At 38.7% G+C, this 14,612-nt stretch overlaps 1 protein-coding gene across 1 annotated transcript in view; it reads right to left on the bottom strand.

Moving 5' to 3' along the window:
* The window catches only part of ITGA8 (integrin subunit alpha 8), a 187,509-nt gene that overhangs the window by 131,031 nt on the left and 41,866 nt on the right, over positions 1-14,612 (bottom strand). Inside the window, 6 exon segments of the mRNA XM_064368406.1 lie at positions 1,440-1,475; positions 1,477-1,484; positions 6,412-6,456; positions 8,085-8,210; positions 13,015-13,060; positions 14,141-14,202. Of these exon segments, the coding sequence (XP_064224476.1) occupies positions 1,440-1,475; positions 1,477-1,484; positions 6,412-6,456; positions 8,085-8,210; positions 13,015-13,060; positions 14,141-14,202 (323 nt within the window).

Here is a 14,612-nt window from a genome sequence, read left to right as displayed (position 1 = left end):
CTGATGTCATCATTTTATAACGACAACTAATGTCCTTCTAAAAGGAGGAGAAGACACAGGGTAGACACAGAGGGCAGAAGGCCACACAGGGATGGAGGCAGAGACTGGTGGGATGTTGCCACAAGCCAAGCTATTGCGAGGGACTGTCAGAGGCTGGAAGGGGCCGTCTATGATAGAAGCCTCCTATCACAGATGCTCTGGTGAGAACATGATTCTGCCCACAACTTGATGTCAGACTTCTGAACTCCAGAACTGTGAGTGAATGAATTTATTGTGGTTTGAAGCCATCCAGTTTGTGATTCTATGTTATAGCAGTCTTAGGAAACTAACAGATATCAAATTCACAATTAATTAAATTTAAGATTAAATCAAATAATTTAATTAATTAAAATAATGGAAATAACAATTGCTTTTATTTCTACCGTCTGAGATGTATTAAGGTATTCATCATAACCATGGCATTATCCAATATTATTCTGAGATTATGCCCATAGGTAGGATGAGCTTTGTGGGTTGTGACTTGCATAGTCACACAAGGCCCTGTGCTTAGATGGGTCCCACCCTTGGTTTAATGCACTGCTATTGCTGTTCTGAAATTTTTAATAATTTTTGAACAAGGGACCTGTGTTTCATTTTGCAGTAAGTCTCATCAAATACATAGTTGGTTCTGCACATGGATCAGAACAAATCTAATCTGACTTGTTTTCCTTCCTTTTTCATAAGCAAGTAGCATGAATTGGGAGGAGGAACTCCTTAAAAAAAACTCCAGGTTTTTTTTTTAATTATATTTTAAGTTCTGGGGTACATGTGCAGATCATGCAGGTTTGTTACATAGGTATACACATGCCATGGTGGTTCTCTGCTTCCATCCCCCTGTCATCTACATTAGGTATTTCTCCTAATGCTTTCCCTCCCCAATCCCCCAACTCCCTGTTATCCCTCCCCTACCCACCTCCATCCCGACAGGCCCCAGTGTGTAAATGTTCCCTTCCCTGTGTCCATGTGTTTTAAAAGACCTAAAAGTTGCAATAAAACAAAACATTTCTTTGAGTATACAGATGGTCATTAAATTATGATGGTTCAACTGACAATGGTTCAAAACTGATGGACATTCTGTAATAATCATACTTTGAATTTTGAGTTTTGATCTTTTCCCAGACTAGCAATATGTGATATGATTACTCTTACTTGAGATATCAATACTTTGTTATACGATAGGCTTTGTGTTAGATGTTTTCATCCAACTGTGGACTAATGTAAGTGTTCTGAGCATGTCTAAGGTAGGTTAGGAAAGTTACGATGTTTGGTGGTAGGTGTATTAAATGTGTGTTTAACTTATAATATTTTCCATTTATGGTGGTTTTATCAGGATGTAGTTCCATCATGAAGCATCTGTACAAGAAAATATCCTATTCCTATAATGTATTCTCAGTACTCACATATCCAAAATTCTGTGCTCCTCTTGGAACTCCAGCAAACCAATTCTGGGGATGAAAATAGTCATTTAGAAGGGACATTACATACATGTAATCATATAATCATATAATAAATATGTAGTAAAGACAGTGCTTGTAAAATGAGTGGCTATCATATAGAGCAGGGGGTCCCCCGAGTCCCAGGCCACCAACCAGTACCAGTACCTGTCTGTGGCCTGTTAGGAGCCCGGCTGCGCACACAGTAGGAGGTGAGCCACATGCTGAGCCAGAACAAAGCTTCATCTGTATTTAACAGCCACTCCCCATCGCTCTCAATACAGCCTGAGCTCTGCCTCCTGTCAGATCAGTGGACGCATTAGATTCTCATAAGAGCTCTAACCCTGTTGTGAACTGCTCATGCAGGGATCTAGGTTGCGTGCTCCTCATGAGAATCTAATGCCTGAAGACCTGAGGTGAAACAGTTTCATCCCAAAACCATCCTTCACCCACCCGCCCCCACTGTCTGTGGAAAAAATTGTCTTCCATGAAACTGGTCCCTGGTACCAAAAAGGTTGCAGATTGCTGATGTTTGAAGTCAGGGCTTTGTATTTACTGTTCCATTAGCTTTTGTTTCTTCTCCAGATAATAGAAAACAGAAAACCAGAAGTCATACATTGTTACACTTTGAGATTTATGTCTTCATTAAGAGTCCTCTCTGCACCTCTGTCTCTAGATCCTGAGTCTGGCTTCTTGGGTCTGCAGGTGATTTATAAGTTAGACCTCTTACTCTGATTCTTCCAGCTTTTACTGTGGTGACATCTTTAGTACTAGTATAAAAATTACAGTTCTGGTTCCAGAACTTAGAGTCAAGGGAGGGAATGGGATCAGGTGCGAAGCAGAGAGGGGAGTCTTGGACAGGAATGTGTATGATTCATCTACAGCAGTAGGAGGGCTGGGGAAGCTTGCTCCTAAATCATAACACAGGGTTCAGAAAAACTAGTCATCCAGATAGACTGCCAGGAAAGTTGATGGAACTGGTAGTACCTTGTTCAGTTTTCAATCATCTTTATTGGTATAAATTAAGTTCTCTTGGCATGAAAAACAAACTACAATCAGATATAATAAGGTTGACTGATTTCAGTGTCAGGCCAGTTGGTGAAGACAGATCCCAGAGGATTGGGCCATTTGAGAACATGGCAACCACGACTTCTCCCATCCCACAAACATCAGGAATTTTGTTTTAAAATTATCAGTCATCCCACCTCTTAACTGTGGAGTCTGCAATCTCATATGACCACAACACTAAGGAGTTATCAAATGTAAATATTAATTTTTTAATAAATGATCAGGACAGCTTAATTGCTTGGGGTCTAAGGCAAGTCTGAACTGTCACTCAACTACAAAAATATTCAGTTGGAAGGAAAAATAGGAGACTTTTCCCTTTCAATAACTCAAGGTAAAATCTTCAGGAGGTTTTTTTTTTTTTTTTTTTTTTTTTTAAAACAGGGTCTCACTCTGTCACCCAGCCTGGAGTGTACTGGAGTGTAGTGGCACAATAATTATGGCTCACTGTAGCCTCAACCTCCTGGGCTGAAGCCATCCTCCTACCCCAGCTTCCTTAGTAGCTGGGACCACAGGTGCATGCCACTATGCTTGGCTAATTTTTGCATATTTTGTAGAGATTGGATTTCACTATGTTGCCCAGGCTGGTCTCAAACTCTTGGGCTCAAGTGATCCACCTGCCTCGGCCTCCCAAAGTGCTGGAATTACAGGCGTGAGCCATGGCACATAGCCAGAAGGTTTTTAATATTGAATATAATCAGGAAAATTTTAGATCCTTGACTTGAGAACACGTGATTTGAATAGCACACCGACTAGTTAGAAGCAAAAATATTTCCTCATTTGCAACTTAGAAAGGTTCTATCATGGTTGAACTCATAATTGGTGAGTAGTACAGGTCGAGTATTGACAGCAAAGTCACCATTCTTTCCAACACATCAAGTTACGTTCCTGGAATTGGTTAGGGACAGATTACTTTCTTGGGTTTTAGTTCACTACATCTCACTCTAAAGTGATAACAAAGGCTCTTAACCTTTTCTGAGTCACAAACATGTACGAAAATTGGAAGAAAGCTATGGATCCTCTTGTCAGAATCTTGCATGTAATTTTTAGGGGTTCCAATCCAGTGAAGCCCATCCAGGTACCACCCAGCAGTGTGAGGATCCATATTAAGAACCCACCATCTAGAGGACATTGAAGTGGTCACTGTTTTGTTTTGTTTTGTTTTGAATATAATTTGAATTCCCCGTTGTCTAATTAAGTAAATCGTGAACATGCACGGTCCTAGGTTCGTAGTGGTCTGGTGAGCTGATTGTGAAGTTCCTTGATAGTGCTTTTATCTGAGATATCCTCAAAACACTTAAAACCCAAATCTATTTTTCAGATATTTCTGAGATCTGATGGAAAATCACCACTGTGTTCTACCATCTTTCCCTACAGTGTACTCTCATGCATCATTATTTACTTTCGTGGGTCAAAACTGAATGCTCTCCTGGAGAGCTTTCCAACAAGACTCTGTTTTGTTTGTTTGTTTTGAGATGGGGTCTTAGTGTCTCACCCAAGGCTGGAGTGCAGTGGTGAAATCATGACTCACTTCCACCTTGACCTCCCAGGGTCAAGCGATCCTCCTGCCTCAGCCTCCTAGGGTTGGCTCCACAGTAAGTAGCTGGGACTACAGGTGCATGCCACCTTGCCCAGCTAAGTTGTGTATTTTTGAGAGGAGGTCTCACTGTGTTGCCCAGGCTGATAGAGAACTCCTGAGCTCAAGCAGTTCTCCCACCTTGGCCTCACAAAGTGCTGGGATTATAGGCGTGGTGAACCCAGTCTAACATACTCCTAATGCCACATTTAAAAAAATAATAATAATTTGGCATGTTCTACAGTTTCCTTGTCACGTTTTTAGTGATTTTAAGATTTGGCCGTTTTTCAAGGTACTAGTTACTCAGTACTATCTTTGCTGCTTCCTAATTCAGTTGTTCTTATTACAGCCAACAGCACTTTTTAGAGAGCAGGCATTGCCCTGTTTTATGGATACAGTTAAGTCATTTAATTCTCACAAGAACCCTACGAGGTAGACAGTAGTATTAGCGTCATCATCTTTATTTTAGGAATGGAAAAATTGGAGGCACTAAGATGCTAGGTAACTTGTCCAAGGTCACAGAGATAGTAAGTAGTGAAGTCAGGGTTTAAACCCAAGAGGTCTGGCTCCAGAGTCCAGGCTCTTAAGCGTAACAATAAACAAAATTCTTTTTAATACCTTGAAAAAAGCATAATGAAAGGACAAGTTCTTTATGAATTAGTTTGTACCTAAAAGAAAAAATGTTCTTTCAAAGAAAAAAACCACCCAATTATCTTCAAGCTGAACTGTAAAACTTTCTTTATGATGTTCTGCTTTGTATATCTTGTCAACGTGAAACTATGAAAAGATCTGTGATGATTCCTAGAGGTGACCATATTTCATTTACTCCTAATTATTTGTGAATGAAACCACTTGCATTAGTGAGATGCAGTCAGTGTTCATATGAAACAAGATGGAAAATGGTAAATACTCATTGACGATTGACTCATTCAATAAATATTACCAGTTAAGTAAAAGCTCCCATTTATTGCCTTGTTTCTAGGTATTTTTCATGCATTAGCTCATGCAATCTTCAGAACATTATTTTGAGTTAGTTAATATTAGTGTCATTTAAAGATAAGCAAATAAGAATCAGGGAGGTTGTCATAGCCTCAGGAATAGAAAGTCTGTACAGTCAGAACTTGAACCTATGTGGATCTTGATTCCAAAGATTCAACTTATTTCTGTCAGGCTGTTTCCCATATGAGTCTATTATGAGCAACATATGGTCTAGTCTTTGTAAGGAAGATAAATAAGAACACTACATAACAATACATAGATCTTGCCTTCAAGGAGGGGGACATGAAAAGTAATACATGTGATATCATTCTTCCTTACCCTCATCTCAACCAAATCTACATGAGGCAGCCAATGTGATTTGTTCTCTTTTTTTCTTTTAGAATATGAGCATAATAGCATCATATTTACTCCTCAGCTTAAACCTTTCATGTCTTCTCCCCTGCATGTTGAATAGATCCCAGAATCATTTCCATGACCCATAAAACCAGACATGATCTGAACCCAGACCTTTCTCGAAGCCAATCTCATTTCACTATCAAAGCCTGGCAGTCAGACTGAGGTCCTTGAACACCCCCATTTTCCACATACTTTAGAATATAGAAGTTGGCCCCTGCCCCTATGTCTGTCCACCCTTTCCCCTCATCATCCCAGGCTCCGTTCAAATGTTTTCTCAACACCAAAGCTGTCCTTACTCTATCTTTAGAACTTTATCCTAGCACTTATCATAATTTAATTAATATTCTGTGTTCATTATTTCATGTTGATCAGCCCCAGTAGAAGACAGTCACAGCAAAGTAGAGAAGATAGGGCATATGGGGTATATAGGAGATAGGGATTCATTTATTCTGTTATTTGGAGTTTGGGTATGTTCAAAGAGGAAAAGGAAATAAGGCAGGGATGTTGGATTGGAGTTGGTTGGGGAGAGTAATTTTGGACGTGTATGATATGAGAGGTACTGGAAATGAAAGTTAAAAAGGGATCTTAATTTCACAAATTTGATCTGTCACTAACAGCACAGCATTTAATTATCTGTATTTTTCATTCATAACATGGGGCTATGGCCCTAATTTTTGACTGCTTAACTAGATTTTATAAAGTTGATATTCATTCTTATGAAATCCTTTGAGACCCAAAACGCTGTACCAAAGTATTTTTTCTACAAAATATTATATACACTCTGGGATTCCGTTAATATACCTTTTGTATAGCAAACAAAATCCCACTGACAGAAAAAACTTTTTGTCATTTTACCATTTCCCCATGCTTTGTAAGTGATTTAAACTCAACAATGTCTCTCACCTTGCTGAGAATCCCCAGTAAACTCCCCAGCAGCAACTGAATATCCTGTTTTAAAGAAAAGAAACATGTCGGTGGAGTGTAAATTAGTTCATCCATTGTGGAAGACAGTGTGGCAATTCCTCAAGGATCTAGAACTAGAAATACCATTTGACCCAGCAATTCCATTACTGGGCATATACCCAAAGGATTATAAACCATTCTGTTATAAAGACACATGCACATGTGTGTTTATTGCTGCACTGTTCAAAATAGCAAAGACTTGGAACCAAACCAAATGCCCATCAATGATAGACTGGATAAAGAAAATGTGGCACACATACACCACTGGAATACTATACAGCCACAAAAAAAGGATGAGTTCATGTCCTTTGCAGGGACATGGATGAAGCTGGAAACCATCATTCTCAGCAAACTGACACAAGAACAGAAAACCAAACACTGCATGTTCTCACTCATAAGTGGGTGTTGAACAACGAGAACACATGGACACAGGGAGGGGAACATCACACACCCGGGCCTGTCAGGGGGTCAGAGGGGCTAGGGGAAGGATAGCAGGAGATGGGGGATAGGGATAGCATTAGGAAGAATACCTAATGTAGATGACGGGGTGATGGATACAGCAAACCACTCTGGTATGTGTATACCTATGTAACAAATCTGCACGTTCTGCACATGTACCCCAGAACTTAGAGTATATATATAAAAAAAGAAACACACTAATCACACTTGATGACATCACCAAATTAGTTATATCTAGAAAAAAGTGAAAGGGCTACCATGGTACTGCTTTATTTAGAAATCTCTACAAATATTATAAAATAAAAATTAAAGATTCTATGATGGAAAAAATTAATCATACCAAAATAAACACTTTTATACGAAATCTTGAATGTATAATAGATCATCTACTACTTATCTTAAGTAGGAGCATAGCAAAAAAAAAAAGAGCGCGATTCTGAGGTCAATTTTAAAAGCATGGATGCTTCATAATCCCCCTTAAGTGTAAATGATGGCTGTTGCATTTTAAGAGCTGCTGATTCAAAATAATCAGACAGAATACTCTGAAAGATTTCCTTTGGGCTCAGGTTTTGTTATTTCTGGTCACCAGCAAGACCTCCTTCCTAATACCTTTCCTGATGGTTTTCCACAATTTCATTTAGCACTAAAGTGAGGTGCTGGCTACATTGACAAAACATAGCTACATTTCTTTTTCAAATTCCTCAAGCAATCAAAAGGCCACTAGGAGACCAAAGGTGGGAAACAGTAGTGGTGAAGTGACGTTGTGTGGTTTGCACATAATACAGTTGGAGAATATTCTAGCAAATGGAGCTTCTCTTGTGCTGCTCTGTAAACTGGAGACGGTTGCTATCATGCTGTCCCTGTCACACTGGTAGCAGCCCTGCTAATACATAATGTCTACTACTGATGAAATAGTTCATGTGGAAAAGACTGCTATGGAGCCAACAAAATAGCTGCACAAATTATGTATTACACATCATGGCTGGAAAAATAGCAGTATTAGAAAGAAAAGAAAAATCAAGAGTCCACTCTAATAAGAGAACATTTGTATAAGGTGCCAAATAACACGGGATAAGTCAGGGATAAAAGTTGCAGCTACATTTACTAGGCTTGTCTTTTGAAAAACCACAAACGTCTTCAGCAAGGGGTCTTACCAAGGTAACTGTCATCATAGGAAGCTGGAGCCACTTCCGTCTGCTTTTCTCCTGCCAGTTTCCTGAGGATATCCTTGAATGAGTAATTTGCAATGATATCTGCAACACTGGCAGTGATGACTTGACCTGTGTTTAAACAAATTAATATGTTAATTCAATGAATGCAAGAGGCAGGCCCTCCCTGAGCAGACACACATTCCCTTGAAAGCTCTTGTAGAATTGCTTGCTTTTTTGATGATGAATTTTCCTGCCTGCCACTAGAACTCCAAGGCACAGTTAGTTACAACTGGGTAGAACTTTCCATTCTGACAGAAGACCAGAGATGAACTACAATATTGTGGTGGTCTTCCTGCTGCTTTCAACATACACACACTCTCTACTTCCAAATGATAAAAGTGTCTAAGAGTGGAGGCCAAATTTGCAGGCAAAATTTATGTGATGTAATTTTTATTCTGGAATATTCCAGTTGGAAGGAAGCTTTGAGATCACTTAGTCAAATATAGCTTAATCTAGGTGGAGAAACTGAGGCCCAAAGAGCTAGAGTGCTTTCTCTAAGGTCACATGGTTTTACAAGTAGGATATCAGGCATTACAACCAACGTCTCCTTTGGCTTTCTAATAAAACTTCTTGTGCTCTTGCAAATATACCTATTGTATGAAATCTAAATCACGTATTCTGTTAATAGATGATACAATGTATCAGCTAAGTTAAATGAAGGAATTACAAAATCTCTGAGCCATCTGCTTTTCTCGCTAAAATATGGAGAGAGCATAAAATTATGACAATGGGAAGCAGCTAGGTCCAATGAGATCCAAAATTCAGCAAAAGAGAAATCCATCAGCACCAACATTGATATGATATGAACTTTGGCTAATCTCTCTTAAAAGTCTCTCTCAGAAGTCTTGAAATAAGATTGCATTGGGGTAGACAAGGTATCTAAAAGACAGCCAGCAATTTCCACTGCAATTTCTATGCATTTCCAATGTTTAACACTGACATCTAAAGAAAAAGTGTGATGTCATGTTCTGTGGGAGAAAACTGAAGAAATGCTTTCAAAAGACTAACATGTAACATTAATTTGAAAGCCAAATTAGTCTTTGGGAATTCATACATAATTCCTACAGTCTTTCTGTTGGAAGTCCACAAAGAATAAAGCCATGAAACCAGATCATAAATATTTCCAGGCGATTGGAACTGAAATGACTATTCTGATACTAAGACAGTGGTATTTACACATGAGTTTCTGAACACTGTCTGTAGAATTAGCCAGATTTCTCTGGGTTGGGACTAAATACCCTCTTTCCTCCATCCCACATACACACTGCGTGTGCTGCTTCCTTTAGCTATGTCTATCAACATTATAATCTTAAACTTGAATAAAATTGTAAATCCTATGTCTCAACCATATGTTTGTATATGCCATTGCTGTGGCAAATTTTTAGCAAAAAATTTGTCTCAGACATTTTTTCAGTTTAAGGAAAAGAATGGATTATGTGAAATTAACCACGTGAATTAGAAGAAAACCTTCTATAAATATAATTTTAATTTTGTAGCCATGTGTTGTACAAAATATATAGTTTTTCAGTTTGCAAAGTAACTTTTAAATACCAAAATGTTAATTATTGATGTTTATAATTGTATATGCATGAATTGAGCTTAACATTAAGTTCATATAAAATTTCATCATAAATCGGCCAGGCACAGTGGCTCACGCCTGTAATCCCAGCACTTTGGGAGGCCAAGGTGGGCAGATCATGAGGTCAGCCTGACCAACATGGTAAAATTCCGTCTCTACTAAAAATAAAAAATTAGCCAGGCATGGCCTGTAATCCCAGCTACTCAGGAGGCTGAGGCAGGAGAATCGCTTGAACCCGGGAGGCACAGGTTTTGGTGAGCCAATATCACGTCACTATACTCCAGTCTGGGTAACAGAGCAAGACTCTGTCTCAAAAAAATCATAAATCTATCTCTCTTGGATCTTTCTCATTGGCTTATAAACATGATCAAGTTTCTTCCCTTAAAAAATTTTCCCCCTCAAGTATTAATCTCAGATTCTACTCTGTCCTGAACTTTACAGCCCAAATTACAAAATATTCTTGGTATTCTCTCTCTTGGCCTCCCATCAATACCTGTGGCCTCAGTTATAACCAGTATGCAAGTAATGAAAATTTAGATTTCACTCTAGATGTCCTCTGAGCTTAAGCCTTAAATACTTAGGTGAAACCCTTTAGGTATCTCAAATATTTTCATACTCAACAGAACAGAAACTAAACTCATCATCTTCCCTCTCCAACCCGGTCCAAACCTGGCCTCTTTCAGTGTTCTCTATCTCAGTGAGTGGCACCAGCCTACAACCATTCAGTTGCAGACTTCAGAAACATTCCCTTACCGCCTTTCTTCCCTTACCACCATATGGCCAACCCATCATTTAGGCTGCTTATTTTGCCTCCAAAATATTTCTCAAATTTCTCTTCTTTTTCAGTCTGTACCATCATCATGCTAAGAAACAGACATGTTTACCTGAAACTTACACAGCTTGTTTACCTTATAAACATAAAATTAGTTTATATCCTTGTAACAGCCTTGGAACTACTTTGCTGATATTTCACCTTGGCCAGATTTTAGTTTGTTTTCTGTAACGCAGCCAGAATGATCTTTTCAAAACATAAATTCTATTTCAGCACTCCATGCTTAAAATTATTTCATAAGTTCTCACTACACTCAGAACAAACAACACCTTCTTACTCTACCTAGAGCCATCTATCTATTTATACTCTTAAAATCCCCCAGTGGTTTCCCCTAGTTTGTAGAATAAAAGCTGCTTAACATGGTCTGCAAGCCTGCAATCTGAAACCTGAATAAAATTTTACATTTCCATGTCTCAGACAAATGCTTCTATATGCCATTGCTATGGCAAGTTTTTCAGCAAATCATTTGGAGCCGACATTTTTTCAACTTAAAGAATGGATGATGTGAAATTGACACTGTTAACATCATCTATTATGTTAATTTCACATCATCCATTCTTTTGTGAAATTATGGGGCCACTCCATACCACCCTGGCACATCTTCCCTCACTCTTAACACTGGTCACCTTTCCTCTGTTCTCACCTACACGGCCCTCCTGCCTCCCACAGAACATCTGCACAGGGTCCCTCCTCTCTTCACGTAAGTAACTCCTACGTAAGGTGCAGATCTCAGTTGAAGGTTGCTTGCTTTCCAAGTTAGTTAACCTTCGGGCTGCCGTTGGCCGATGCAGCACCTTGACAAGAATTAGAGGACCTCATTCCTTATGGGCAGATGCTGTCTGTACCTGGGTTTATGATGCTTTAAGCAGAGCACAGGTTGTATTCCAGCTCCCTGTCAGTCAATGGTCAGAGGACAAACACACCTATCCACAGTCACCCTGGAGAAGCCTCCTTCTCTTGGCCCCATCACCATATGCCTTTGCTTTGGAATGTGTCACCATTGGGGTTTCTCGAGTACTCCTGTGAGTGTTCAATTAGTGCCTGCTATCATTCTCCAGATATTAACCTCCACGACAGTAAAAACAACATCTGTTTTTACTCAATAATGTATCCCCAGCATCTAGAACAGAGCATGGCAGAGCCTCAATACATTCTTGATGGAGAAATTAATTTTTAAGTAGCAAGAGTATTTTAAAATATCATTTACATTACAGGTAACAGGCTGGGTGCGGTGGCTCAAGCCTGTAATCCCAGCACTTTGGGAGGCTGAGGCAGGTGGATCACCTGAGGTCAGGAGTTCTAGACCAGCCTGGCCAACATGGTGAAAACCCGTCTCTACTAAAAATACAAAAATTAGCTGGGCATGGTGGCAGGCACCTGTAATCCCAGATATTCAGGAGGCTGAGGCAAGAAAATTGCTTGAACCTGGGAGGTAGAGGTTGCAGTGAGCCAAGATCGCGCCATTGCACTCCAGGTTGGGTGACAAGAGCGAAACTCCATCTCAAAACAAAAACACAAACAAAAACTAAAACAACAAATAGAGAATACAAATCAAAATGATGCTTCTGCTCTCACTCATATGTGGAAGCTAAAAAAGTTGATCTCATACTTAATGGTAGTTACTGAGGCAAGGATGAATAGAGAGTCAGGGATAGCCAGAGTTTGGTCAATGGATACAAAAGTACAGCCTGGTAGGGGGAGTAAGTTCTAACATTCTATAGCACTATAAGGTGACTATAGTTAACCACAATTTATTGTATATTTTCAAATAGCTATTAGAGATTTAAAATGTTCCTGACATAAATGATCAATGTTTGAGGTGATGATTATGCTAATTACCCTGATTTGATCATTACACATTATATACATGTATGAACATATCACATGTATCCCATAAATAAGTACAAGTATTTTATCAATTAAAATAATAATAAAAGCAAAAAAGAAATGACACTTCATTTGAGAAACTATGAATGAGGACATAAAATTAAGGTAATAGAAAGTAAACATTTGGCTGGGCATGGTGGCTCACACCTGTAATTCCAGCATATTGGGAGATCGAGGCAGGTGGATCACAAGGTCAGGAGTTCAAGACCAGCCTGATCAACATGGAGAAACCTTGTCTCTACTAAAAATACAAAAATTAGCGGGGCATGGTGGCGCGGTGCCTGTAATCCCAGCTACTTGGGAGACTGAGACGGGAGAATCGCTTGAACCCAGGAGGCAGAGGTTGCAGTGAGCTGAGATTGTGCCACTGTACTCCAGCCTGGTGACAAAGTGAGACTCAATCTCAAAAAAAAAAAAAAAAAAAAAGCAAAAAAAGAAATGATGCTTCGTTTGAGAAACTGTAAATAAGGACATAAAATTAAGGTAATAGAAAACAAACATTTAACGTTACTTCTGGGTCCATTCTTCTGTTAGTAACAACAAATGTGCTTTTCTGCTCTGCCAACAGAACATACCTTGCCAGTAGAAACTCCCCGGTCCCCCTAGGATAAGGTCTCCATTCTACAAAACAGAAACAGCAACAGCAACCAGATTTGGAAAAGAAACACTGAGCATGTTTAAAGGGTGATCAATCATTGTTAATAAGCATTGCTCGAACAATTTGTTACGTATAAAAAGCAATTTTTAAAAGAGTCTTCTATCTGAAGGCTGCAGTTTGTTTCCTCTTTTGCTTTCAATTATTTAGTGTGTTATATTAAATAATTTTAATTTGACTCAATTAGGTAAGTTGAATGCTCTCCCTTGAGAGACATAAATTCTGTTTTCTGGCACTGCCTGTGTTAAGCAAAATCTCAACATGTTTAATGCTGTGCCGTTTTGCAGACATAGTCGTTTGAGCCTTGGTGATAAAAAGACAATTCTGTTCCAATTTATTTCAAGGCCATAGTAATGCCTATTTTTTCCCCATACATCCAGAATACCACCCCCTTCTCAGCAGAAAGAGCAAACACTCCGGACTAGCAAATATAAACATTTTCTCATCAATTTGCATCCTCACCTTTCATGTCTCATATCTTTAATTCTCAGTGGAAAACATCAGAACAAAACAAAAAAGCAATGATAAAAAGTATGATGAAAGACAGTCAACAGTTTATATGTTGATGAAATTTTTCTATACCATTTTCAAAACCACACAGTCTTTCCCCTCTACATTCTTACTGAACATCTCCGTTTTTAATTTTGTGAAAGGATATATGAATTTTAATATAAAATGTAACTGGTCAATTACAGTTAACAGATAAAACAATGAATTGAGTCTTGTGATCTCTTTCAGAAACATTACTGCGTTTTCAGGATTTTCATTTCAAAAATTATTGTCACAAAGTGTAAGAAGAAAGGCTGTTACTTTGTATCATGCCTATTTCTTTACTATTTAATAGGCTGCTATGTGCATAAATTACTTACATAAAAATTGAACAGAAAAATTGTTTTAGAAAGAATTTGCTTGAACGGGCTGGGTATGTTCCTCAAGATTCTTTGGTTCTTTGGTGGTGGTGGTGGTGGTTTTGGGATGTAGGAGTGAGAGGCAGAGGGGAAAAAATCAGATTAAATATTAGAAGCTGCAAGACCAAAAGAATTCACCTTGTAAAAATCCAGACTAAATCCGGCTTGGCAGTAACCCTGGCCTTCCGGATCAGCATTGCCTAGAATGATCAGAACACATAAACGTTAGGACATCATCATTCCCTAGATATTTTTTAATAACCAATTCAGGATACTATGTTATTTTCTCTAGAGCCTTCAAAATTAAAAATGATCAATATGTGTTTTATGCTTATTTTTAAAATGTATTCCAAGTAATTTATTAAACATATTTCCATCTATTTCCTTACCTCAAATAGCATTGTGATTCTCTAGTGAGATCAACAGGAATAACAGCCCTTTGGCTATTATATTTGGTTTTATGAGTCATGGTCATTTGAAGAAATAAAATCTCTATCTTTGAGTATGTTCCAAATTTCCCATGAGGCAATAACGTGTCTCTCCTTTGCCCCCTTGTGCTGAGTGAAGGGAGGTAGGTCTGTCATTCCTAACAGGTGACACCTTGAGGAAT

Source organism: Aotus nancymaae, unplaced genomic scaffold (genome assembly GCF_030222135.1).
Source record: "Aotus nancymaae isolate 86718 unplaced genomic scaffold, 86718_ANA_hifiasm-v0.15.2.pri h1tg000077l, whole genome shotgun sequence".
NCBI classification, from domain to species: Eukaryota; Metazoa; Chordata; class Mammalia; order Primates; family Aotidae; genus Aotus; species Aotus nancymaae.
This window is presented reverse-complemented; position numbering and strand designations above follow the sequence as displayed.